The sequence below is a fragment of the Panicum virgatum genome, chromosome 3N, assembly GCF_016808335.1.
Source record: "Panicum virgatum strain AP13 chromosome 3N, P.virgatum_v5, whole genome shotgun sequence".
Classification (NCBI taxonomy): Eukaryota; Viridiplantae; Streptophyta; class Magnoliopsida; order Poales; family Poaceae; genus Panicum; species Panicum virgatum.
This window is the reverse complement of record NC_053147.1, coordinates 52,359-79,143: the sequence shown is the minus strand read 5'-3', so window position 1 is coordinate 79,143 and position 26,785 is coordinate 52,359. Positions and strand designations below refer to the sequence as shown.

The following is a 26,785-nucleotide window of genomic DNA, read 5'->3' as shown; positions in this document are numbered from 1 at the left end:
GAACGCCGAGCCATGGTGGCGCTGGCGAGGCGATCTGCCCTCTCGACAGCCGGGTTTGCCGGATCTGAGTTCTGAGATGAGACGAAGACGAGAATGAAAGCCAACCCAAGGAGGAGGAGGGAGGCCGTCCCACCGACTAGTCAACATCCAGTGGGAGTACTACTAGGCCGCCTGCATTAGTGTATTCAAGCCTCTCTATTACACTCATTCATTCCAAAAACGGTGACCGGCTAATAGTCAAAGCAAATGGATTGTGCAAAATTCCTTTGTCTATATCTGTGAGTTTACAGAGTTTCAAAAATGCATAAAACCTTATTTATTTCCCTTATAAGATGAAATGTCATGGCATAAGGGTTACTAACAAAAGCAGTAAAGTGTTTGCTGCAACCAAAAACAATGTCTAGGTAAACACGAAATTTGATTTGGTGTGAATGAAGGAATTCAACAAGAAGAAACAAAGGGTTGGGCAACAAAAGACCTCTCCATTTCAGGTTAGGCAGCAAGCCAGCAAAACATAGGTATGTCAAACATCACTGCCTGCAACTGCAATAGGCTGCAATATGCCAATGCTTCTTCTTCTTTTTTTCCTTAATATCAAACAAATACTAAATTATGTACTTGCTTCTGGAAGAAACCGGCAACACACCAACAAAAAATGACCGACAAACATGAACTTCCTAACTTAATATAGAAAATATTGATGCATGTAGTATTAGGGATAACGTAAAGGAAAAGCACATGAGCATAGACTTTCATCAGTTAGTTTGTTTTAGTTAGATACTATTTTTTGAAAACTAATTAGATATTATTACATCTGTTGTCATTGGATTGATGCCACATTTCTATTCAATTATATTGTCAGATTGGCAGGGTAGTGATTCGTGAAATTGCTAGATGAAAAGCTTGACATTTTTTTGTACTGAGTGATCAAAATGGCTTGACTTTTCTACAAACAATTATGGATTTATGTAGAAAATGAATCATTTACTTAGGAACATAAGAAAAAAAATAAGTAAGTACAACAGAGGAAAAAAGGAAATAAATAGTAAAATAAAATAAGACTAAAATGATTTATTTGTAGAATGGATAAAAGAGAAAGTGTAAGGGAAGGAGAAAATAGATGGGAGAAAATGAAACTAGTAATGGAAGATAAAAAAAAAAGTAAACAAAAGAAAACGAGAAAGAGCAAGCAGAGAAAAAAAATGATATATCACGATGGAACACAAAGCACACGAAGGCACGTCGGAAATGCTGGTGCCGTGCGTGCGTGGGGTGTGCGTGTGTTGTGGTGTGAGTGCTGCAGTATGGCGCGTTCCGAGACTACTCGGATAGCCTCGTCTGCGTTGAGTCCGGTCAGCGTGGGCACTCAAAATCTTACATGACTCCCCAGTGCTCCTGGATGCTTTCAAAAAAAATGCTGGTGTAGGCGTAGGCGTAGCTGGATATGCAGCTTGCCTCCTAGATGGTGGGCCAGCTCCAGCCTATGGTCGCAGCCCATCGAGTAGAAGCCCGTTTGGTTTGTACAGTAGCACACGTAGCACAAATGTAGCATTATTGTATCCAATCATCGATTAATTACCGTTATTAGATTCGTCGCGCAAAGTTGCACCCATCTATGAAAATGTTTTGCACATTTAGTACTCCATGCACACAAGATTCTTTCTATAGCGCAAGTAGCGCAACGGAAACAAACGAACCCTGATTTTACAGACCATTGTTCAGACTGATACAACCTTAGGTTGTCCGCAGTGGACACTCTATCTCATCCGCGATGCCATCCTTCAGTACGGGTTTACCGTAAAATCCACCGCAGCGGCTACTCTATCGACGCAAGCTATCGTAGTGTATGCCCCCCGTTCCGCCAAATCGAGGGGACGTCGAGGAGCCCGATAAAGGGCGGACGTGGCACAGGCCCCACCTCGGCCATTGCTGCCCCGCGCACAGGCCGCTGCGCGCCGCCCCGCCGGTCGCCGCCGAGGCACCCTTGCGCCGCCGCCTCATCCTAGCACGTGGAGGAAACAGGGAGGGGGCGCCGCAGCCCGCGACGGCGGGCGGGAGCAGGGGAGGGGGCGGCGTGGCTCCGCGGCTTGCCTCGCCGCGCCTCGTCCCCCGCCGGCGCAGCCCTCGCTCGCCCGTGCCGCTGCGGCCGCGCGCGCACGCCGCCGTCCGCGTCGCGAGCGCTCGCCCTCGCCGCCGCGGTCGCTCGACGAGAGCACCATGCGCTGCCGCCGCAGAGCTCTACTTGGCCCAATTGGCCCTTCCCACCGCCAAGAGCCTCGCCGCCACGCCAGCTCGCCGCGTGCGCCTCCGCCTCGCCGCGGGCCGCCATGCGCTACCGCGCCTCCGCCTCCCACCAACGCGCTGTTGCGGCCGCTCGCCGCACCTCCACTATCCACCTCATCGCGCACAGCCGCGCGCGCCTCCGCCTCGCCGCAGGCCGTCGCGCCGCCATAGGAGGGCCGGAGACGACGTGAGGCGTGGCCGCCGTCGCGGATCTGGGAGGCAGGCAGCCGGCCCGCCCACGCCGCTGCCTGTCCCGGCCGCGAGCCGCGCCTCCGGCTTGCTGTCCCGCCGAGCGCCTTCAGCCGCGCGGGCCTCCGCCGCGAGCCGGCCATGGACGCGGGCTTTGCTGTGCGCACCGCCATCGCCGCGAGTTGAGCTCCGCCGGGGAGGACCGCGCAGCCGCCGCCTGCTCGCCGAGAGGGACAGAGAGATGAGGGGGGGGGGGGGGGGCGGGCGGGGGGAGCAGAGGAGGGTGAGAAGGGGAGAGACCGAGAAAGAGAATAGGGGAGAGGTGAGAGAGATAAGATGGGTCCCACTCGTCAGTGGTGGTAGAAGTGGGTGGTAGAATAGATTTGAGTAGAAAATACAGATAACTGGGATATAGAGTATGACGAGTGCGGTGAAAATGAGGATAGAGGAGAAAATCTCGATGACTAGAATGATATATTTCTTTTAGAAGATGAATTTAGAGTATGACGAGTGCGGACAGCGTAGCCCATGAGAAATAAAAAAAAACGCACATCAACCGATAGGAATACCATATTGGGCCGAATTTACACTAATAGCCCACACCAGAACTCTTCAGACGCCCTGTGATTTTGAATTATTGAATGGCAAAATTTGCTCTAGGACAGCCTAGGCCATGAGTGTGATTGTGATCCATCGGTGGGCTTGGCAGTCGGCTCGGCTGAAAAAGCACTCGCATCGCTGGTGACCTCTAAGGTCGTGTTTGGTTCGGGAGCGGCACGGGACGGAGCCGTTCGATCCCGTGTTTGCTTCGGGAGCGTGGGAGCGGAACGATTCTCCCCAGCGAATATTCGCTCTATATTCGGGTTGAGCTCGCTCCGCCAAAATCGTCGAACCAGTTTGCTCCCGTTAACTCCGTCGCTTCCCGACACGGCGACGTGCTTCTTCTCCCCGCGAACCTCTGCTCCACGCGAGCTCGGGCGGAGCACGTCCGCCGTCAGAGCTCGGGCAGCGCGGGCGGATCACGGCCACGGGCTGGGCGGAGCGAGGCCACCGGCGCAGCACAGGCCGGGCAGAGCGCGGCCGCCGGTGGAGCTCGTGCGGAGCGCGGCCGGGAAGAGCGCGGGTGGAGGCCGCCGCAGAGGAGCGCGGGCGGCGTGAGCGGTGCTTGGGGCGGAGGCGAAGCGCTGGCCAGGGCGCGAGGGAGGGAGGCCGACGGCGTGAGGGAGCGCGGGCTCCGGCGGCGGCGCGACGAATCGGGCTGCGGCGAACTGATTTGGGCGGCAGTGTTGGAGCTCCGGCGAAGCGGGAGCTTCTTCCGCGGGCGCTAGCGGAGCTCGGAGGCGGGCGGCGCTCTCGGAGCTCGGAGGCGAGCAGTGGCAGGCAGCGGGTGTGCCGGGCGCAGAGTCCTTGCCGGCAGCGGGCAGTGGCGCGGCGCGGCCAGCGCGAGCCCGTGGTAGCGGCAGCGAGGCGGCGGCGCCACATGGCGAGCGCGTCGAGCCCGCGTCAACAGTGGGCGGCGGCGCAGTGGGGCATGGAGTCGGCGGTGGCACTAGGCAGGTGTGCTCACGGAGAGGAGAGGAGAGCAAGGGATGGGGAGGAAGAAGACCATTGCATGACATGTGGGTCCAGTGCATGACATGTGGGTCCCACCAAACGGGAGCTAACGGAACAAGAAGTCTGTTAATGCTCATTCTTCTAACCAAACAGGAAATGGAGCCACTCCGTCCCTCCAACCAAACATAAAGACAGAGCCATCCTGTTCCTGAAATCTTGAATGCAACGTTCCATCCTATCTGGCTCTCCGAACAAACGCACCCTAACCCGCTGCCTTGCCGTCACCTCAGCTCGCTCCGGCCACCCTGCCCTCGAGGATTCACTTGGAGCGAACCGTCATGGGGTTCGCGGGCTGGTACCTGAAGATCGCGGCGGTCGGGGCCTCCATAGGTGCCGCCATGGAGCTCTTCATGATCCACACCGGCTTCTGTACGCTTCTCGCTCCCACCGATCCCCCATCCAACCCTCCCTCTTGTAATTTCTTGAAAAATTTAATTCATCATCAGACTTTCATCAATGAATTATCTACAGTCCAGTCCCCAATTTTGGTTGTTGGTAGCTTTTAGGCGGATTGAAAAACTTCCAAGGGCAGCAACAGCAAGCAGCATAGCTACCATCCTATATCCCACCGGCACTTGAATTTGGCTGTCATCCAAATGCTGGCTAGCAGATGGTTTACCACGAAACCGATGGGGCATTGTCTGTTTAAATCACCGGGAAGTTGCCAAAATTACCACAAATAACTAACGGCTATCTAAACTGGACGGTTCAGTGCGTCCTCCTTCTGGACGGCCGTGTGAGCTGCAGCAGCGCTGCAAGAATCTCTACCGAGCAGGCCGTGGATATTTTAGTGGCCGCATTAGTGGTTCAGATTACCTGGCACCATTCATTCTGTCAAGTTCATTTGGTTTCTCTATTGTTCACTGCTACACAGGAATCCCGCTTATATTTTTCCCCCATATGCTACAGATGAGAAGGTGAGCGTCTTTCGTTTCAAAAAAAAAAAATTAAAAAAATTCGTTTCAAAAAAAGAAGGTGACCGTCTTGGAGTCTGAAAAACGAGCTTGGGAAAGCAGTCCAGAGGCCCAGGCAATGAGAGAAGCCCTGAATCCATGGCGCAAGCATGATGAACAACAGAAGAAATAGTCATGAGTTATGTGTCCTGTCAAGTGTTTGCATCCTCCATTTATAGACTCCTTGAATGAGGTAACATGCATATGAATTGTTTGCACTTGTTGAATTATTTGTCCTAGATCTTTGAAATTTCTGGATGCATGGATGGTACCTTCCTGTGAACTTTAATAGGAAACTGTGATAAACTTTTTCTCAAGAGGGAAAAAGTTGTTGAGGGAACAATTAAGCTAAACTGTACACGTTCAGACTGGATTTCACTTGTTATATTTTGTTTTAACAGCATATCAGTGAAGTTATATGTTTAGAATAGGGTGAAAGTTGTTTGTTTCTTTGTATGATAATTGTATACTCCGTGGATTGCTCATTGAAGTATAGTAACTTTTAGTTACTTGTTGCAGGAATAGTCCATCTAGACCATTCTTGCAAAATTTAAAGATGTTGCATATCATTTTGTGCTATTTGAAGAATCTCATCTGACTCCTTGTTTGCTGTATCATCATCACCTTGACAATGATTGAAAAAGAGTTATTTGATTATTGTTTTCGGCACAAAAATCTGCATACTTTATGTCATTAAGTATTATATAAAAACAGTATATATGGAAGATTTTGCACACAAATCCACTCTACCTGCAACAACAGTCCAAACTGATGCAATTCCATCTTGGGCCAACTTGTTAGCGTTAATGCCCTGTAAATTGAATTCTAGTCTTGTAATTTACATACCAGCTGTTAATTTCTGAGCATCTTGATCTCTCCTACTTCCCTAAAATTGCTGGATGCCTGGATGATAGCTTCCAGGAATGTTTATAGGCATGCCAACTTGTACTCGTCCACACTGGATTTCACTTTGTAGTATATTGTTTTAACAGTATAATAGCAAAATTATATTTATAGGTTCAGAAAGGTGGCAGAGGTCCATTTGTTTTCATGATAATTGAATGCTCCATGGACTGCTTAGTGAAGTATAGTTCTTTTCCTATTACAGCTCACTAGAGGGGTCCATCTAGACCATCCTTCCAAAATTTAATTTAATAACTGTGTTTCATTTTCTGCTATTTAGAAAACTCATTGCTCTGCTTATTTAATGTAAACGGTATTGCCCTGGCAAAGATTGAAAGATAAGTTATTTGCTCTGAACTCTAGCATGTGCTGAGTCATCATATAATCATATATTACTACCTCGATACAAAATACGTATCGTTCTAGGATTCCTGTCGGTAACTTTTTTTTTTACTTTGACCATATAAAAGATAATATAGATTGAAAATGTAAGATCGATGTTCTAGATTAACCATGAGAAGTACTTTCAAAATATTTAATTACCTTCCTTTGAAATGTCATATTTTCATTGGTCAAAGTTTCACCTTTTACGCCTTGTCGATGTCATAAACATGTATTTTGAAGCGGAGAGAGAGTAAATAACAACAGTAAAGATGTAGAATTTTGTACATCTTAATTCAACCAGCAACAAACATTCCAAGTTGATTCATGAAATCTTGGGCCTACTTTTTAGTATTAATGCCCAGTAAATTGAATACTGCTAAGCTAGTAATTTCCTATCCTCTTGATGTGTCTTATGGTGGTACTCATTTTGTGTATCTATTAACCGTTTCAGCTAAAACTAAACCAAAATTTTGTACAAGCTAACAGTGATTTCAAAGCAGCAAGGGACTGATCAAGGAGTTTCTCTGGAAACTTGCTGAAGGTGCTTACAACTTGATGATCGACTTGCAGCAGTAGCATAAGCTGGTTTTGTTCTTCTGAGTAGGACTATGCTCGATGCTAACCCCAGCAATGTGATGCAACCCCACACGAAGAAGGTGGTTGAGTAGCACTTCACCCCCATGCACACAATCATGGTGTCAATAGTGCCAGTGCGGTTATCCATTACTGACATCCTTTGGCCATTTGCGTCGTATACCATGGCAGCAATCTGGCCATAGAGGAATGAGCCCAGTGGGATATTAGTGATTAGGATGTTGTGATTCACACCGACGCTATTTGGTCCAAAGAGCTCGGAGGTCACCGATACTGCTGCAGCGAAGATGAACCCTGAGCTTAAGCCAACTAGGGCTGTTCCTATTACCAGAGCACTTGCATCTTGTTGTTTCCACATAAGGAAAAAGGCCATTGGCATTGGCACCAAGGCAGCAGCAAGCCACCCTGTCCGAGCAAGTGACACCGTCCTGTATACAAATTGTATATATAGTTAGTTAGGAGGCCATGTGATGATGATTGATGAGATATACAGCAAGATAGAAGGACCTGTGAAGGACGTCGGGGAGTGCAGAGAGAAGACGACCGAAGAAGGAGAAGGATGAGTAGACAGCAAGTAGCATGGTGAGCCGCGACTGCTGGTGCAATGATTGCGCAATCTGCCCCAAGTTGTTGCTGTATACCAGCCCAACAGTAGCTCCACAGAAGTAGGCTGTGTAGTAGAGCCAGAAGTCCACACACCCAATGAGCCTCTTTGCACTATGTTCTTCACCGAGCACTGCCAGGCAGCCCTTGTGTAGTATTTTTCCACAACAACTGCCCTGCAGCTGGTGCTCCATTGTTCTCTCCATCACGGCATCAGACACTGTCTGATGATTGTTACTGATTAGTAGTGGTTTATGTGGGTCATCATGGTTTAGTGGAGATGCAGGGTCAGGGCCATGTGAGCAACTGGAACAGGCAGGGATGATGAGAGGGAGGGCGAGGAGGACCATGGCGCCTGTGAGGATGACCCATGCAGCGGACCTGGTTGTGGTGAAAGATCCAAAGACCACCAGATATGTGCCGGTGACGACAGCGAGGATGTAGAGGCCAAGGAAGACACGCCTGTCATGATTGGGCATGCTGTGGAGGTGGCTGTCTTGCTTGTGGCAGAGGAGTATAGCTGGGAGCGCAAGAATAGAGATGGCAAGAGGGAGTATGGCATTGAGGAGGAGGTAGACAGATGGGGACAAAGGGGATAGGGCATTTGCAAAGAGAGTGTAGAAGGCGGCGCTGAGGCCATTGAAGCTTATTGAGAGGGAGAGGGCCAGGGGGCGGTTGTTTGCGGAGAAGCTGCAAATGCAGAGAACAAAGCATACCGTGTTGAACCAGCAGATGCTGCACCCTGCTATCAAGCAGATCAAGAACACCTGCAGTGCAACATATGAATCAGAATTTGATCAAGTAATTAAATTCACTATAAATTGCATGTTGTGACATCTTGACAGTTTAACATGTGTTTGTGTCTACGTCTGCGCTTCATACATTTGGGGAAAGTCTCCTGTGAAGAAAATTTGTGAGCTCATATATAGGTTATCTGTTGAATACTGCGGGAGTGATTTGTTTGTCATATGGAAGGCATTGTACTAGTACAAAATTCTCTGATTCTGCATCAAGGGCTTGGGATTGTGGAAGTTTGTGGTTCCATTCGTGTGCTGCTCCTGATTTATATGTGAAATCAAGGAAGAAAGGTGTGGAGTAGGTTTGGGATAGTGATGTTGTGAGAATGTCTCTTGAGAACCTGTTGCAGGGTGATACAGCTTCAGTTGTTTGTTTTGCAGTTGTTATTATTATTTTGTGTTTTTGGTGTTGGTAGACTTAGTATTTGGCTACATAACTGTCTATGAGCTGCATACTACTCCTTGAGGATGGTTTTGCTTGAATAAAGATAGTGCAGTGCTGGTGTTGCGGGAAATGAATTTGTGTGGTCTGGTCGTTAATAGAAGCAACAACAAATCAGTTGGCCAGGATGCTGATGGGATATCTGGTCGATCACTGTATTGCCTGATGGAGAAGGTTTTTAGGTTTATATACCTGAAAAATATGGGTAGAGTGTGCGGTGGCATATGGTTAGCTAGCTGCAGGAGAAGCGTGTGTGCGTGTGTAGGTGGCTCATCTACCGGTCAAAGCAGAGCATGGTTTGGTTGGGAAGCAGAGTTGGGTTAGTTGCAAATAATTGGAGGGAGGGAGATGACATGCGGTCATCCTTGAGTAAGAGTTCACTGTATGGAAGTTAATCGAATAGTCTGTGACTCTAGGTCTGATCCCGTCTCATCTTATGCATGTCATGCATCTCTGTACAAAAGTTGCAATGTTATAGTGAGTCAAAAACCTATATTAAACTAATAACTCGTGTGCAAAGTCTTCCAACGATGCGATTTCTACCACTACGAGCTCGATCAATGGTACTTGCATTGAACAGTAAACGGACACGCCATACATCATACCAGCGGGTATGGGATCGCGGCGAGGTTGACGGAGACGAGGCAGCCGTACTGCAGGGCGTACGCGGCGAGCCCCAGCACGGCGGCGACGAGGAGGACGGCGTGGAGGGGGATGTAGAGCAGGGCGAGGCCGGAGGACCAGCCGAATGCCTTGCCGAGGTCGGAGGCGGTGGCCAGGTAGTTGAGCGCCTCCTGGGAGATGCCCAGCGACGACTTGAGCGCCGACGAGTAGGCCGAGAAGTCGAAGTTGGTACCCGTCAGAGCCTGGATCCACACCGTCGCAACAAGAACAGCCCACCGCCGCCACGCATCATCATCCATCATCCTCCGCTCGCCGCCGCCGCTCCGCCGACGACCCTCCTCCTCCATGGCTGTACTTGTCTGTTTCAGGCTGCGGCCTGCCAACCTACCACATGCCTCCTCCTTGCTTCAGGCTGCCTACCTATATATATGCTATATATAACGTACCAGCGCATAGTTTCCATCTTCATCCTCTCACAGGCTAGAATGCATCTTCCCTCCTTTTTTCCCAATCAAACCATACGAGTAAGCAAGCTGCTGTCTTTTGCTTCCGAATGAGTATTGCATTTTGTAAATACAAAACAAATATTATATATATATTTGTATTTTCGGGCGCAAACATATATGTACAACGGCAAGCTCGTTTTTAGGCTCGTGCGACCACACAGAGTCCCCAAATTTTAGGGCTCACAAAATATAATGAGTATAATGGATATAGTTATATATAATAGTCTTTGTTTTACTTGTCTTTTGGTCCAATACGAAGTACACTTTGGCTCAAATATGCCATAGAAGAGGAAACACGCCGCTCGATTGTTGTCTTTCGATTCAATCTGCAGACCGCAGTGCGATCGTTTTCGCTTCTGCCGTCATCGCTCGCCAGGAATGATGTGAGTCGCGACATCTGCACTTCCCCTTTCCAAACTTCGCCAGGCATTCGCAGGCTGCAGCAACCGAGCGGTGATCAAGCGACGCAACGCTCAAGCGTCCTACTCGTGTGGCCTGGCGCCCTGGCCGGTGTGGTGGCTCTGTCTGTCACTAGAGTCCCAATTCATAGTTTCGCATGGGATCATCGAATTTGCCGGTACAACCCTGACAACGGTTATATCTTTGTACGTCCTACACCGGACCTTGTTATTTAATTGATCCGTAGCGCGAGAGCTCATCAACGTAACGCTGCTCTTCTGCTGTTTGATCAATCAGCACGTATAATGGAACATCCGAACATGCATGGAGAGAAGCATGCATGTGACGGATCATGCATTATTTGGTGTTGCTAATTAATTAACAAGCAATTTTTGGACGTGTGTGTGTGATGCATGCATGGACAACATGGTCATGGCTGTGTGCTTGGTGCGGTGGAGGCAATCAAATCCAAATCTAAATCAAGCTTGCCAAATGAAATATACCGGCCAGCAGCGGCACGGAAAAACTGGAAAAGCTAGCAAACAAAACCAGCTAAGCCAACTAGGCAGCACACTTGCATTAGGCTGCTAGCCGCTCAAACCAACTGATGAAAACCGCTGCTGCCTCTTTTTTATTTACGCAATACAAGAAAACCGCTGCTGCCTCTTTTTTATTTACGCAATACAAGTCAGATACTTACGCAACACACACACTCACTCCTATGAGCATATGTACACAAATCTTACTCCTATAAGTATCTTCGAAGACTAAACCGGCAAATCCTCGAAATTGATGAAATCACCACATACATCTCACTATCGACGGGAACGCCGCCTACGACTGAAAAGCACAATGCCGTTAAATCTTAGTGGAAGCTGAAACCAGAATCTAAGGTGCTACTGAGATTTCTATAACTGCTACGCGGCCCTTTCGCAAACAGCTGCTGCTTCTGCTAAGCTAGGTGCATGCTTTTCGTCGCCGTGGACGTCGGCATTTTTAATTTTACAAGCTGGTCAAAGTCACACATATACATGCTGTATGCAGGTCAACAAATTATTATAGCTAGTCCTCTTGTCTAAATAAAGTCATATATATACATCAATACCTATCTACCTGCTTGCATTATACTCGTTATTTGACTACCAGATGAGCTGTAGGCTGTAGCCGCCTCTGGTCAGTCTGCAATCGACCTCAATTTCAGAGTCTTTAATTTATTACAAACTATAATAATCCCTCTCTTCTCTAATTAATCAAAAAGTAGTACATATAGAAATCACTACTTAAAAAACGTGTCAAAAGATAACCCGCTCCTACAAAGAGAGCGGAGCAACTATAGCAGTTGATCAGCCACTAAAAATGTATTTCTAGTAACGGGTGATGGTGTTACCTATTCCGAAAAATGACCACAGTCTATAGAGGTGGGGGGCACCATTATCCATTCATAGAAACGCCATCATCCTACAGGATGATCGATCTGATCTCGCACACACAAACTCCATATATCCCATAATTAGCTAGACGATCCATGAGGGTAGTGACGTAGTGTTTTCCTTCTGAGCAACCTGCTGCGGCATACAGATGCTGCATACAGATACAGTAGGCAGCGTCGTGGAAAGCTAGCAAAGATCGAAAACCAGCTAAGCTAGGCAGCGCCCTGCCAATGGATCCAACGGCCGTGACACCAACACACATCAATATAAATATGGTCGTCTGATCCGACTCCATCATCGATCATGCATCTCTCTAGCTAGATCAATCCTTCGCAGCCAGTCAGATACTTTTTTTCTTTATTCAAAGCAAGTAATGACAACAATACTAATAATTAGCCAGGCTGCTGCTAGCTCGAACGGTCAAACCAGAAAACAGCTAGGGTGCTGCTAGGGTGACTTGAAAACACTGCTGCTGCTTCTTGTTTTTTTGGACGTACTCGTCCTTGAAAGGAATCGGGTGCTCGAGGGGGAGGAGGTGAATTAGACAAACTAAAAACCTTAACATCAAGCTCCAACTATTTGCACATAAATTAAACTAAGACATACTATCTAGATGTGCAACTAGTGTTCTTCTAGTGTGAAAACCCTCATCCTAAAAAAGTTATGCAACATATAGCCAATTCTATCAAGATTCTACTCTATGAAAGTAAAGGCACACAAGATTGCAATAAGTAAATGTGGAAGCTTAAAGGAGGGATGAGAGAAAGCAAACTTTTTGACACGAGGATTTATCCCGTGGTTCGGCTAGCCACAAAGGCACACATACATCCACATTGTTGAAGCACTCACAAAGAGTATTGCTTCTCGGCCATCAAGTCTCTTTCGTGAACACAATCACGGTCACCTTGGGCCCGGGTTCCACTAAGGAACTTCACCAAGAAGGGTGGGGGTCTCCACGTCCCCCGCACAAAGATGTCGTCGCCGCTCCACACCAAGCCGGAGGGTCGATGACGTTGCCGGCGAGCCACCAAGACTCCAAGGGGCCGGCACACCGAGTACAAGAGGTGGTTCTCTCCTAGAACCAAGGCACAAGGCACACAACCTTGCTCACTTACTCACTCAAGAACTAATCTAGCACTAACACTTACAAAGCATGTGCTAAACCTAATGATGTGATCAATTTGCTCTTTGGATGGCTTGGAGTTGTTCTTCAATGTGTATGAGGTGTCTCAGGTCTCCAGCAACTCTAAAATGGCCGGGGGAAGCCATATATATAGCCCACAAACTTGAAGTAGACATTTGTAGCCGTTGGGGCCATTTCTGCATAAGGGTCGGATAAACACACCGAAGAACTCGGATGATCCGGTCACTAATAGCCAGAACTATCCGTTACACCTTTCTGACAAGTACGGAAAGCTAAAATAAGGTACCGTCGGATGATCCGAAGGTAGGGTCGGATTATCCGGTGCTAAAGAAACTTTCTGGAACCAAAAATATGCTCTGTGAACAATACTACGGAGCACTAGTCTGACACTTTTTATACACGAGTCGGATTATCCGACCTCTCAAAAAATCAGCTCCATGGTGCTTCGTATTTTGATCATTACTCTCAGATCCAAACTCCGTTTTCGATGATCTTGTACTCTTTGGAAAGATTATGAAATTCTCTACAAGAATATCCAGGAGTCCATCTCATTTGATCAAGTTTTGAGGTGTCCGAATATCCGAAGACCGTCGGATCATCCGGTCACACGCAGAAATCAGCTTCATCATGTTTTGATCATAACTTTTTGCTCTGAACTCCGATTTTGATGATCTTGGACTCTATAGAAAGCTTATGAAAGTGTCTACAAGAATATCCAAAAGTCCATATCATTAGATCAAGTTTTGGGCACTGATTCAATGCATCAGTTGAACCGGTGCTACTATTTCATGTGAAACTCAACCAATTCAGCATTTATTTGAGTTCTTTCTTTGATCCTTGTTTTGCTAGGGCTTTGTATTAATCCTTATGACCTAATATGACTCACTCGATAAACTTTATTAGTCTCATGATCATGTTGTCAATCGATCACCAAAATCACTCGAAATGGTCTAAATGGGGCCATGTTCGTTACAGTCCTATAGCTAGCTACTCCCTCCGTCCCAAAATAAATGCAATTCTATAGTTCAAAATTTGTCCCACAAAGAATGCAACTTTGACATAGAAACCACAAAATACAAGAGTCTCCGAAAACTTCTCATACAAAAGACAAGCCGATATCTAGATTTTTCTTACAAAAGACAAGAGACAATTTGATAATTTACACCTAGCATTGATTTACGTGTTTAATTCTAAAATTACATTTATTTTGGGACGGAGGGAATACTTTGTAGCAGCCCTTGCTAGCTAGCTAGCTCATGCATGGTCAATTGGGAACAAAATCCAATTTCCAAAAAGTTTTAACTTAATTTTGAGCCACTATATATATATATATATATATATATATATATATATATATATATATATATATATATATATATATATATGCTATGCCATAATCTATTAATCCCGGGCGGCCCTCTCTCAAATGAATGACAACTACCAATCTCTATATTACTGTAAGAAGGATCGGATGGGCGAAAGGGTACGTAGACTAGTGATTACCACAACAGACTCGTTGACATCTCAAGCTCGTGCGTTTATAGGAGTGAATGTGTGCACATTGCGAGTGTCTGAGTTGAACTGTGTAACTAAAAAAGAATAAAAGATGAAACGAGAGCAACTCAATTATATATACTTGATGAGCATGCACTTTCCTCGCCGTGGACCTTGGTTACAAGCCGTCGGCATTTTATACGGACGGGATGGTCAAAGCTACTCACACATGTTGTATCCACAAAGTCCTCTTGTTAATAATGAAGTCATACATCAATTGCACTCGTTATTTGACTACCACTGCTATTTGTACTACCAGAGTTGTAGCCGCCTCTGATCAGCCAGTCTGCAACCATCTCAATTTTCAGTCTTTTATTTACATAGTATAATAATCCCTCTCTTCTCTAACCAAGCAAACTCTGGTTTCGAAAAAAAACTATAAAAAATTGTGAATGGTTGCCATTTGCCAACCAATGCAGACACTAGCTATTAAGGCACGGCTCACCAGCTATCAAGCTATGAATTCAAACAAAAGCAGAAGAAGAAACCAAAAACCAAAAAACAAAAAACAAAGCCGCGCAAAGATCACCGATACGACGAAAGGGCTGCTAGCTTAGTTTCAGTGGTACCAACGACGACTGGAAAAGGCATTTCCATTCCAGCAGATACATCGGTATATGACAAGCTAAGGGTCTGCCATTCTCACTGACCCCTTATGTATAAAAAGCCATTGTGTATTTAATTTGTGGGTCCTACTCATAATGTGGATTGGATATTATTTGGTTAGGCCGTATATGACATGGGTTAGCCGGCCCACTGGGCCTCCTTCCCTCCCATGGGCCATGTCGTCGTCTCTCCTCTCTGCTCTCCGGCGCGGCGACCAACTCATCGACGGCGGCGGCGGCGGATAACCATAACCAGGCTGTCTAAAGCAGCGGCCGTGGCTGGTACGTTGATCTGTTAAGTTTGCGCAGCCAGCCAATGCATTACGCATGCCATCGACTCTGGAGGTGGGCTGCGACGGCGCTTGTGCTGCACGCGGCGATGGCGTCCAGGCTCGATCTACCTCCGCTGTGGGCTGCTGCTACTCGCGGCGACCAAACCTTAATGCTCAGGTTCCATTTCGTTCATTCCAATGCTGAAACGTGGTGAGTTTTTTTTTTTTAACTGCTTGCCTGGCCTCTGAATGAATTCTGCCTGCTACTGATTACTGATTAGTAATGGGTGTTGAGGTAACTACTTCCTGCTAGGTGTTTGCCTAGCTTCAGCGAGACAATAATGTCGGGATCATACATCTAGGATACCTATTAATTCGTAACTTGTTTCTTTGCCATGGCAGTTTTTGTGTGGAATCTTCAGAATTACTATATGTTGCTCTGTCTGCCTGTCGTAAGCAAATAGCTGGTCTGAATCTGATATTCACTAACTTGAGTCCTCTCTCTTCACAAGTAATTAATTGTATGAATTGTGGGGCCTTTCTCTGCAACAAAGCAATCTACCTTAATCTAGATGGAGTATGCCATTTGTACATCACATGTAGTAGTACATACTCTGACTGACATAGTTGGTCATTTGTACATGAGGTAGCCGTACAATAACTCATTCCAGACATCAGGAACACCCGGGAGGCACCAGTGCGTGCAATCCGCGTAGCTGCCTGGGTTGCCATCTCTTCTTTTGTCAGAGGGGTAAATTGTTTCCTGAACACCGTCGGGTGCCCGTCCTTACGGTAGTCAGACAACTCGGTGATATTCAGTATATCAAAATGTACGCCCTTCTGCTCCAGCATCCCAAAATACGACTTAGCCTTCTCCATCATACTGTAATCTGTACCTGCCGCTTTGTATCCAACTTTGTAGATCGGCTCTGTCTCATTAAGGCATTTGTTCGTGTCCACTCCACCCCAGTTGCTAGCCCTGAGAACATCTTGGATCAATTTCAATCTTTCATGGGCATGGTGGTATTGTACTACTGTTTTACATGTGTTGGCACAAGATTTATGCAGGAGTAGTGCTTTGTATTGAACTCACCAGGAATGTGTTGGTGATGATCCCGCAAAAAAGATTCTAGTCTTGTTCTTATCGATGTTCTCACCCAGCCACTCGGTTAATTTCTTGAGAGCTATCTCGAAACCATCCACCATTTCTACTTCCTCTAACCTTGCATCACCATTCTCAAATGAACCATACCTGCTCAAAACAGAGATTTTCCAGATATTCATTGGCTTTGAAAACTCTTACTAATTTGTATTTTTCTCAGTTCCGGAAACTTCAAAACTATGTGAAATCGGTAATGTGATAGGACAAAGTTACATTACCTCACATCACCTTACCTAGATGTGAGTAGGAACTAGGAGGGGGGAAACGAATGAACTTACATGACCTTCATCCTCATGTCAGCCTTATGCTTCCTCCACCATATATAAGAATTGAAGATAATGATATCAGCATCCCTCCAGGCATTGGCATGCTTCTCGATTCTGTCTGCCCGTATGATCCGGTACTCCACCCAGTGCACAATGGGGTCATCGCTGTTGGACTCCACCAGCAACGGCGACCAGTAGAAGTCTATTGTCACATTGTATTCCTAAAATAATAAATGAATAATGGTTTCTCAAATTGGCTGATGGAAATCATTGGATTTTATAGTAGCCTGTAGATTTATGAAGGAAAAAACATACAAATGCCTTGAAGGATATGAGTGAGCCATTGAAAAAACACATCTTGAGCCTATTGTCAGGTATAGAAGCCTCCACCATGCACACCAGGGAAACTGTTAGACTGTATCCGTGTTCCCATAGTATGAATGCACCGGCCTAGTGCCCTGTGCAGTACTAATGATAGTTATTAGGCTTGAACCTCTTCAGTTTTGCGTTCACACTGTGGACCCTTGGCTCCTCAGCCTATTTATATGTAATCTCCTCTGTACTCCATGAATCAATCAATATACAGAAGCTTTCATGGTATCAGACGCCTAGGTTCTCACCCAGGCCATTTTCTTCTGCAACAGGCGCCGCTCCAAGCGCGCCACCCCTCCAGCGCGCCGCCCAGGCGCTGCTCCAGCGCGTCATCTAGACGCTGCTCATGGCCGGCGACGATGTCGACGCTTCGGCCGCCGCCGCCGCCGCCTTTCATCCTGATGGCCGGTCGGTGACGCCCGCCGATTCCACGAAGGATGCTCGCGCCCGCCAGGCCGCCCGCGACGCTGCACTCGCCCGTGCGGCTGAGGCAGAACGCGAGTCCGCTGCGGCGCAGGCAGACCGTGATGCGGCCGATGCTCGTCTCCGTGCCGCTCTTGGTCGTGCCGCGCGGGAACGCGCTGCGGCCGACCTCCCTCCTCCGCCCGACGACGATGACAACGACGCCTCCTTTGCCACCGTCGACGACGAACCCCTCTACGACGCCGTTGCTCAGCACGAGGCCACTGCGCTCGTCAACCTTCACGCACAGGCGGTCTCGGTGCAGAACATCCGCGCCCTCATCCCGCTTCAACTCGACGGTGCGTCCACCTTCTACGCCCGGTGGTGCGAGTCCTTTCTCCTCACCCTTGGGCGGTACTCCCTGGAGCGCCATGTCCTATCGGACATCGCCGTTCCCACCTCCGCCGACTGGGTCCGGATGGACTGCATCGTGCGGACTTGGCTTCTCGGCACCATCTCCGACGACCTCGCCGACACCGTCTCCGAGCGCCGCGCCACCGCCCGCGACATTTGGCTCGCCATCGAGTCCCAATTTCTCGGGAATCAGGCGACGCGCGCCCTGTACGCCGACGCCGACTTCCGCAACTTCTGTCAAGGCGGCCTCTCCGTCGCTGACTACTGTCGGCTCTACAAGCGCAAGGCGGAGGATCTCCGCGACCTCGGCGAACCCGTCTCCGACCGCACCCTCGTCCTCAACATCAATCGCGGCCTCAACGAACGGTTCGAAGCCATCGGCCTCCACCTTCGCCGCACCAACCCCTTGCCCAGCTTCCTGCAGGTCCGAGTTGATCTTCAGATTGAGGAGCTGACCATGGCCAAGACTGCCCCCGCCACCGCCCTCTTCTCCAGCTCCAGTGGCGGCAAGGGCTCCTCCAACGGGGCTCGCCTGCCCGGCGCCCCCCCGCAGCACCAGCAAGGAACCCCTAGACTCTCCTCTGGTGGCTCCTCTAGGCGCGGCGGCAAGAAACACGGGGGCGGCGGCGCAGGCGGCAGCAACTCTGGGGGCGGCTACGGCGCCGGGAACGCCGGCGGACGGCCCGGCAGCGGAGGCAACTCCGCCTCCTCTGCTTCGACTGCGTCTGGCGGCCAAGGCCTAGGAGCTGGCGGCTTTTGGCCTAGCTATCACAACCCGTGGACAGGCTCCATTCATATGTGGCCCGAGCCTCGTGGTCCGCCCCGCCCGTCGCCTGCTGGGCCGGCCCAGCCCCCTCACGCCTTCATCGCTGGGTCGCCTGGTCAGTGGGCCGGTCAGTGGGGTGTCCCAGCCCCAAATCCACCGATGGGCCCTCCTGCCGCCAGCCTCTACACTACTAGCTGGGATCAGCAGGCTTTGGCGGCCCAATTTCAGACGGTCCATCTTCAACAGCCTCCTCAGCACGACTGGTATTTTGATACTGGAGCCACAAACCATGTTGCCTCCGATGCTGGTACTCTCTTCCACTACCCCTACCTCTATTTACTCTCCCACTAACATTGTCGTCGGTGACGGTAGCCTTGTACCTTTCACATCCACTGGCACTGCTCATCTCCCACAGTCTCCATCTTAATAATGTTCTTATTGCTCTAAACCTTATTAAGAATCTCATTTCCGTTCGTCAGTTTACCATTGACAATAACTGTAGTGTGGAATTTGATCCTTTTGGCTGTTCTGTGAAGGATCTTCCCACTCGGAGCGAGATCGCCAGGTGTAACAGTTCCGGGCCTCTCTACCCTCTACTACCTTCGGCCTCAGCTCTACTTGCATCTTCCTCCCCGGCGCTTTGGCATCAACAGCTCGGACACCCCGGTCATGAGGCGCTCTCCAAGCTCGCTCACTCGGCTGCCATCAAGTGCACATCAAGCAACACTGATGGTCTCTGCCATGCTTGCCCGCTTGCTCGACATGTTCGCCTTCCGTTTCATGCTTCCTCCTCTCGTTCTAGTCACATATTTCAGTTATTACACTGTGATCTCTGGACCTCGCCTATCACTAGTGTCTCTGGTCACAAATACTATCTTGTCATTCTTGATGATTATTCGCATTATCTATGGACATTCCCTTTACGTCTCAAGTCTGACACTTTTTCTACCTTGTCGAATTTTTTCGCTTATGTACACACCCAGTTTGGTGTTCCTGTTCAAGGACTCCAAAGCGATAATGGTTGCGAATTCGACAATCTTAGTGCTCGCTCATTCTTTGCGTCCCACGGAGTTCTTTTTTACATGCCGTGCCCATACACCTCCGCTCAGAATGGCAAAGCCGAACGCATTATCCGCACCACCAACAATGTTGTTCGCTCCCTGCTATTTCACGCAAGTGTACCACCTTCCTATTGGGCCGCCGCCCTCGGCATGGCGACACACCTCCTCAACATTCTCCCCACCAAAACCCTCTCTTTCTCCACTCCCCACCTTGCACTGTTTGGTGTACAACCATCCTATGAGCACCTAAGGGTTTTCGGGTGCAAGTGTTACCCCAACCTCTCCGCTACAGCCGCTCATAAACTTGCTCCCCGCTCCACCCTATGTGTGTTTCTTGGCTACTCCTCTCACCACAAGGGCTATGTTTGTCTTGATCGCCACACAAACCGCACCATCATCTTTCGCCACGTTGTCTTTGACGAAACCTCATTTCCCTTCGCCGAAGATCCATCACCACCACCTTACGAGGCTTTTGAATTTTTGGAGGATTTTTCTAACCCTGTGACAGTCCCCTTTCCACCATCACCGTGTTTTCCTTCTGCAGGTCCCCCCATCACACCGGCTCGTGGGCCCTCGGCTTCAGGCCCACTTCCGGCCACCCCTGCCGTGGCCCCTGACCCACCGCTGCCCCGTGCAGCCTCGTGGGCTCCTGGCGGGCCGTCTTCCCCTGATGGGCCGCTGCCTGTGTCGCAGCGGATAAACCGCCCCCCTCCCGACGGCTCACACCGGCCACCCGCGGCGGCGCCCTTCCCCGTGGCGGCGCCTTCCCCCACGGCGGTGCCGGCTTCCTCCATGACGGCGCCATCTCCGCCGCTGCGCCAACGGTTCGGCATCGTCTACTCCCGCCGCGACAAGGCCGCCCCTGCTGACGGCTCAACCGCAGCGGCCCCCGACGAAGCGGCCCTCGGCGCTCCCACTGCATCGCCACCTGATGTGGCGGCCCGTGGCGCCCCGACCGCGTCGAGCTTGGCTGCCACGCCATCTCTAGGTGCTTCAGTCCCGCCGACGTCCGGGGCTGCCCCGGCACCAGGCTCGACTCCGACATCGCCGTCTTCTCCGAGCATCCCTGCTGGAGCCGTACCCGTGCCGCCCGTCGCCAACCAGCACGCCATGCGGACTCGCGGCAAGCACGGCATCCGCATGCCCGCCGTCTTTCAGGCTGCATCGCTATCTCCTGTCCCTCGCACCTACCGGGCTGCTCTCGCTGACCCTAACTGGCGCGCGGCAATGGAGGCCGAGTACTCCGCCCTCCTCGCCAACAACACCTAGGATCTCCTTCCACGGCCGTCTCAAGCCAATGTGGTGACAGGCAAATGGGTTTTCAAACACAAATTCAAGGCTGATGGCTCTCTTGAGCGCTACAAGGCAAGATGGGTCCTTCGCGGCTTCACCCAGCGCCCCGGTATAGACTTTGCTGAGACTTTCAGTCCCATTGTGAAGCCCGCAACCGTCCGCACTGTGCTGTCCTTGGCTCTCTCGCGTTCTTGGCCCATTCATCAACTAGATGTCAACAACGCCTTCCTCCAAGGTACTCTATCTGAAACTATCTATTGTGCACAACCTGCTGGCTTTGAGGATTCAGCTCGCCCGGATTTTGTCTGTCGTCTAAATCGGTCTCTCTATAGATTGAAGCAAGCCCCACGCGCATGGTACAGCCGGTTTGCTTCATTTCTTCTGAAGCTTGGTTTTATTGAGGCAAAGACAGACTCCTCGCTATTCATATTTCACTCCGGTGCCGATACAGTTTACCTCTTGCTGTATGTTGACGATATTGTCCTCACGACATCTTCTTCGAGCCTGCTTCAGAGGATCATCAGTGCACTCCAACATGAATTCTCTTTGAAAGATCTTGGTCAGCTGCATCACTTTCTTGGAATGCATGTTCAGCACACGCCCTCTGGTTTGTTCCTTTCCCAACGTCATTATATGCTAGAAATACTTGACCGTGCTGGGATGACAGATTGCAAGTCTTGCACTACCCCTGTTGATCTGAATCCAAAGCTCCCTGCCGACGGTGATCCGGTTGCTGACCCGACAGACTTCCGCAGTCTTGCCGGTGCTCTACAGTACCTCACCTTCACTCTGCCGGACCTCTCCTATGCAGTTCAGCAGATTTGCCTCTATATGCATGACCCAAGGGAACCTCACCTGGCAGCTTTAAAGCGCATCCTGTGCTATGTTCGTGGCACACTACATATGGGCCTGCTTATTCGACCGTCTTCTTACCAAGAACTGGTCGTCTATTCTGATGCAGATTGGGCTGGCTGCCCTGACACACGCAAATCAACATCTGTCTATGCTGTCTTTCTTGGTGACAGTCTCATCTCATGGTCTTCCAAGCGCCAGAACACAGTCTCCCGTTCAAGCGCTGAAGCCGAATATAGGGCGGTTGCCAATGCCGTTGCTGAAGCCACTTGGTTACGACAGTTGTTGACTGAGCTCCACACTCCCTTGCGCAAAACAACTCTCGTCTATTGCGACAATATCAGCGCCATCTACATGTCCAAGAACCCTGTGCAGCATCAACGCACTAAACACGTGGAAATTGATCTCCACTTTGTTCGGGAGCGAGTCGCTCTTGGTGATGTTCGTGTTCTTCACGTTCCGACGACCTCTCAGTTCGCCGACATCTTCACCAAAGGACTGCCCACTTCAGTCTTCTCGGAGCTTCGTTCCAGTCTTAATATCTGGGCACCAGACGATTCGACTGCGGGGGCGTGTTAGACTGTATTCGTGTTCCCCTAGTATGAATGCACCGGCCTAGTGCCCTGTGCAGTACTAATGATAGTTATTAGGCTTGAACCTCTTCAGTTTTGCGTTCACACTGTGGACCCTTGGCTCCTCAGCCTATTTATATGTAATCTCCTCTGTACTCCATGAATCAATCAATATACAGAAGCTTTCAGAAACCCATTGGTTCCTGTTGAGTGAGTCGCCCACAAACACCAATCTCTTGTTTCTCAGCTTTTCAAGCAGCCTTGTGGCATTGAATCTGCTGACATGACAAAAATCCAGGCATGGTTTCATATACACCATGCATTCTAAGCTTTTATCAATGGCTGAATTTTATGCAAGATATATACGATCTCCTTTCTATACTTTCAAGCACATGAAATGGAACAGTTAAGGTGGAATCTTCCTCGCCAGTGGTCTTTCACTGTTAGTTAATTATCTAACCACCACAACCAGATCAATTTTCCTATCTTAACCATAACACGTATTTTTTTCTCTCTCTGCAGTTGTATCCTGTATTTTCTATCTCACTTACAGATGAAGTGAATGTTTCCCTGCTTCCTTGCATACAACACAAACATCTATTTTAAAGAATCATAACACTCTGATTGTGACACATCTTGTTGCTGTAGTACTAGTACTTCACCTCCAGATTTTTCTATTTAATTGCTGGCTTGACAATGGCATGAACAAAACTGAGCTAGAAATACTCCCAAACTGTACTAGGGAAATATGTTATAATCATACCTAGGAAGGTCGCATCCATAAGGTTGCCATCTCCAGTGCTGGTACATGACATCCTTCCTTCCATATTTATCGCACGACAACTCAGGGAAGATGAAGGCGCACTTGAGTCCAGGGTATAATGGCCGGGATACATTGTCGTAGACCCACCGTCCTGTTGACCAATTGCACTCCTCCTTACTGGCATCTGGGAGCTCAGCTCTCAACGGCACAGATGCTTCCTTCGCTCTTAGTTGTTCATGGTGTTCAACTGCCAGCTGCTCCTGCATTTCTTGGTGTTCATGCTTGATCACCATTGCCACCTGCCCTTCCTGGCCTTGGTAGAACAATAAGGTGATGGAGCTAACGATGATGGCGAAGGCAACTAGGGAGTTGATGATGCTCCTCAGTCCATTGGGAGAACCGAGAACCGTCATCTTGGGGTTGGCTTCTGGCTTCATTCTTCTTCAGAAAACTGTGGTGCAGTGCGTAGCTACCACTTTTATTGTGCGCTCTCTAGGCCAAGTAGTCCAGGTTCATTGCTAATCAAGTATACGTGTGGGGTGTGAGTGTGGTGTGTGTGCGTAGAGTGGGTGTGAGTGCACGTGTACGAACAGATACTACAACTGTACCCAGATGAGAGGCTTCAAAAAAAAAAAAAAGCAGCCAAGCTTGAACCGATGACCATTCCACGGCGGCGGAGGCCGGCAGCTTTTCCGAGTTGCGGTGCGAATCCAGTAGCCATGCCCATGCCGGTGCGCTTGGCGGTGGCCTGCGCGGGATGATGGCGTCGTGTACCCCTCCGCGGTGCCGTATGCTGCTGCGTGGGCGAGCCGGCGACAGCGTGGAACCTGCAGCTGGTTCAGTGACGGCAGCCCTTATTGTTCAGGTCGCTCTTCTCTCGTTGATCCACCTCTCAAATGTGTAGTTTTTTCTTGCTTGCCTGCCTGCCAGTCTGAATGAATTCAATTTTAGAGACATCTATGACAGTGTTTCACTCTTAAGTTGTTCATTTTCATGGTAAATTTTTGTTAAAATTTGCAGAGTTATGTTGCTCTGTCAGATGAAAACGAATAGCACACTGTCCACTTTGAATGTCTCCTTTAGTGATTTAGTGAGATGGTACACCGACAGATCCTTTTGTCTGTCTCTGCATGTAAATGTGATGGGGCCAACCATTCTCTGCACTAAATAAAGCAGCCTAATCTAGATGCAGTATGTCGTTTGTACATTATATATGTTGGGGGGACAAAATCTGGCATGGTGTATCATTTGTACATGAGGTAGCCGTATAAAAACTCGTTCCAGACATCAGGAACCCCGGGAAGGCACCAATGCGTGCAATCCGCGTAGCTGGCTGGGTTCGCAATCTGCTTTTTTGTCAGAGGAACAAACTGTCTCCTGAACACAGTAGGATGCCCATCCTTGCGGTAGTCAGACAGCTCTGTGATGTTCAGTATCTGAACATGTATACCTTTCGGCTCCAATGTTTTAAAATATGATTTAGCCTTGGCCATCAGACTGTAATCTGTAGTTGCAGCTTTGTATCCGGTTTTGTATATCGGCTCTGTTTCGTTGAGACACTTGTTGCTGTCTTCTCCACCCCAGTCGCTAGCCCTGGAAAATACATATCTTTCATGAGTTCCACCAAGAACACCACCTGATGTCATGGTCTCATGGAGATGTGGCTAATGTACTAGTACATGTGTTGATAAATGATGCAAGTGTATCTCTCTCACCAGGAATGTGTAGGTGATGATCCTGCGAAAAAGATTCTAGTCTTGTTCTTGTCAATATTCTCTCCAAGCCATTCAGTAAGTTTCTTGAGAGCTATCTCGAAACCATCAATCATTTCCATTTCGTCTAACCTTGCATCGCCATCTTCAAATGAGCCATACCTGTACATGCAAATGATGTTACCAAATCCATTGAGCCTTAGACTTCGTTAGTTTTTATTCCATTTTATTAGTTCTCATAACTATTCTGAGATGCGACACTGATAACTTTATCACAGTTGAGTAGGAAGGAAAGAATTGTACTTACATCACCTTCATCCTCATGTCATCCTTCTGCTTCCTCCACCACAAGTAAGAATTGAAGACAATGATGTCAGCATCCTTCCAGACATTGGCATGCCTCTCAATTCTGTCTGCCCTTATGATCCGATACTCCACACGGTGGATTATGGGGTTGTCGCTGTTGGACTCAACAAGCAGTGGTGACCAGTAGAAATCTATTGTTGCATTGTATTCCTGAAATGATTATGTGTTCATATCGGTTAACTGAAATATTTGTTTCTGTAGCCTGTAGAATTGTGAAGGAAAACATACCAGTGCCTTGAAGGAGATGAGAGAGCCATTGAAGATGCGCATCTTGAGCCTGTCATCAGGTATTGAGGCCTCTACCATGCACACAAGAGAAACCCATTGGTTCCTGTTGACTGAATCGCCCACAAATATTAATCTCTTGTTCCTCAGCTTTTCAAGAAGCTTGGTGGCATCAAATCTGTTTTGACATGGCAAATCCTGACATCAGTCATCATGTCTTCCTAGTTTCCTACCGTGCAGAGTAAGCTATTCGAGATATGATCTCCTTTTTACCCTTTCAAGTGTTCGGTTCAGCGTCCGTTTATCGCTCGCAATCCCCCCAATTCCCCTAATTCTGCACAGCTCCCAACCAGGGCCGTGACATACCCTTACAGGATTGTACAGACAATAAAATAAGAAGCAGGTAGAAGTTTTTCTCGGTTCTCATTTTTCACTGTCAGGTAGTTCTCTTGCAAATTTTGTTTGTTGTTTGCCTCTGGCTAAGTGGCTAACAACCGTAATTAGATCAGTTTTTCAATCTTAAATAAGTTTTTTTTCTGTGCTGTAGTATTCTTTCTTTTGTTTCAGTCAGATCAATTGAGTGTTTTACTGCTTCCATAAAAATCAAAAGGAAAAATATCCTTGCAAATTCTTGACTGCGATACTGAAAGTGCTTCTTGTTCTAGAACTGCACCTTCAGATATTCTGGAACTTTTGGGTTGACAACAACAAAATTGAGCTAAAAATACTTGGGGAGCATGTAGTCATCATACCTTGGAAGGTCGCATGCATGAGGCTGCCATCTCCAGTGCTGATACATGACATCCTTCCTTCCATATTTGTCGCAAGCCACCTCAGGAAAGATGAAAGCACACTTGAGCCCGGAGTATAATGGCCTGGACATGTTGTCGTACACCCACCTTCCCCTCGACCAGTTGCACTCCTCACCGGCATCGCCCGCATCAGTAGTCCCTCTCATCGCTGGTTCTTGGAGTCCAGCCTCCAATTTCACCTCCATTTCTTGGCGTCCATGCTCGACCGCCATTTGCACTTGCGCTTCCTGGCCTCGGTCAAGCAAGAAGGTGACAGAGCTGGCGACGATGAAGAAGGCCACAAGGGAGCTCACGATGCTCCTCACTCCAACCGGAGCATGGAGCACCATCACCTTGGGAGTGGTTTCTGTCTTCATTCTTTCTTCAGAAAAGTGTGGTGCTTAGCTTGGCCCCCCTCTTTTATGTTGCACCTCTCTTCTCTGCGATGGGGTATTAGACTTGCACATGGCTA

At 48.6% G+C, this 26,785-nt stretch overlaps 4 protein-coding genes and 1 pseudogene across 4 annotated transcripts; 2 read left to right on the top strand and 3 right to left on the bottom strand.

Moving 5' to 3' along the window:
* The first annotated feature begins 4,250 nt into the window (after positions 1-4,250).
* Positions 4,251-5,447, top strand: LOC120663372. Its single transcript, XM_039942169.1, has 3 exons — positions 4,251-4,455; positions 4,996-5,003; positions 5,062-5,447. Exons 1-3 carry the CDS (start codon positions 4,365-4,367, stop codon positions 5,170-5,172), a joined length of 210 nt encoding a protein of 69 aa, XP_039798103.1. The 5' UTR covers positions 4,251-4,364; the 3' UTR covers positions 5,173-5,447.
* A 1,134-nt stretch (positions 5,448-6,581) lies between these two features.
* On the bottom strand, positions 6,582-9,928 carry LOC120663371 (protein NUCLEAR FUSION DEFECTIVE 4-like). The gene is made up of 3 exons (XM_039942168.1): positions 9,368-9,928; positions 7,428-8,290; positions 6,582-7,348 (listed from the first exon to the last, which is right to left on the bottom strand). Exons 1-3 carry the CDS (start codon positions 9,731-9,733, stop codon positions 6,838-6,840), a joined length of 1,740 nt encoding a protein of 579 aa, XP_039798102.1. The 5' UTR covers positions 9,734-9,928; the 3' UTR covers positions 6,582-6,837.
* A 5,992-nt stretch (positions 9,929-15,920) lies between these two features.
* LOC120663369 lies at positions 15,921-17,162 on the bottom strand (annotated as a pseudogene).
* An 814-nt stretch (positions 17,163-17,976) lies between these two features.
* LOC120666535 (wiskott-Aldrich syndrome protein homolog) lies at positions 17,977-19,029 on the top strand. Its single transcript, XM_039946399.1, has one exon. The coding sequence runs from the start codon at positions 17,977-17,979 to the stop codon at positions 19,027-19,029; it is 1,053 nt and encodes a 350-aa protein (XP_039802333.1).
* A 5,230-nt stretch (positions 19,030-24,259) lies between these two features.
* Positions 24,260-26,775, bottom strand: LOC120663368 (protein trichome birefringence-like 34). The gene is made up of 5 exons (XM_039942167.1): positions 26,275-26,775; positions 25,526-25,700; positions 25,239-25,447; positions 24,935-25,093; positions 24,260-24,812 (listed from the first exon to the last, which is right to left on the bottom strand). The coding sequence occupies exons 1-5, from the start codon at positions 26,688-26,690 to the stop codon at positions 24,464-24,466; spliced, it is 1,308 nt and encodes a 435-aa protein (XP_039798101.1). The 5' UTR covers positions 26,691-26,775; the 3' UTR covers positions 24,260-24,463.
* Between the last annotated feature and the right edge of the window lie 10 nt (positions 26,776-26,785).

Excerpts from the sequence above, each read along its gene's own strand:
- LOC120663372 (XM_039942169.1), top strand. The coding sequence starts at position 4,365 with ATGGGGTTCGCGGGCTGGTACCTGAAGATCGCGGCGGTCGGGGCCTCC.
- LOC120663371 (XM_039942168.1), bottom strand. The coding sequence starts at position 9,733 with ATGGAGGAGGAGGGTCGTCGGCGGAGCGGCGGCGGCGAGCGGAGGATG. Across the intron at positions 8,291-9,367 it reads CCGCGATCCCATACCCGCTG|GTGTTCTTGATCTGCTTGAT; the intron begins GTATGATGTATG and ends GTTGCACTGCAG. Across the intron at positions 7,349-7,427 it reads CTCCCCGACGTCCTTCACAG|GACGGTGTCACTTGCTCGGA; the intron begins GTCCTTCTATCT and ends ATTTGTATACAG.
- LOC120666535 (XM_039946399.1), top strand. The coding sequence starts at position 17,977 with ATGGACTGCATCGTGCGGACTTGGCTTCTCGGCACCATCTCCGACGAC.
- LOC120663368 (XM_039942167.1), bottom strand. The coding sequence starts at position 26,690 with ATGAAGACAGAAACCACTCCCAAGGTGATGGTGCTCCATGCTCCGGTT. Across the intron at positions 25,701-26,274 it reads CATGCATGCGACCTTCCAAG|ATTTGATGCCACCAAGCTTC; the intron begins GTATGATGACTA and ends ATGTCAAAACAG. Across the intron at positions 24,813-24,934 it reads TCATCACCTACACATTCCTG|GGCTAGCGACTGGGGTGGAG; the intron begins GTGAGAGAGATA and ends TGTATTTTCCAG.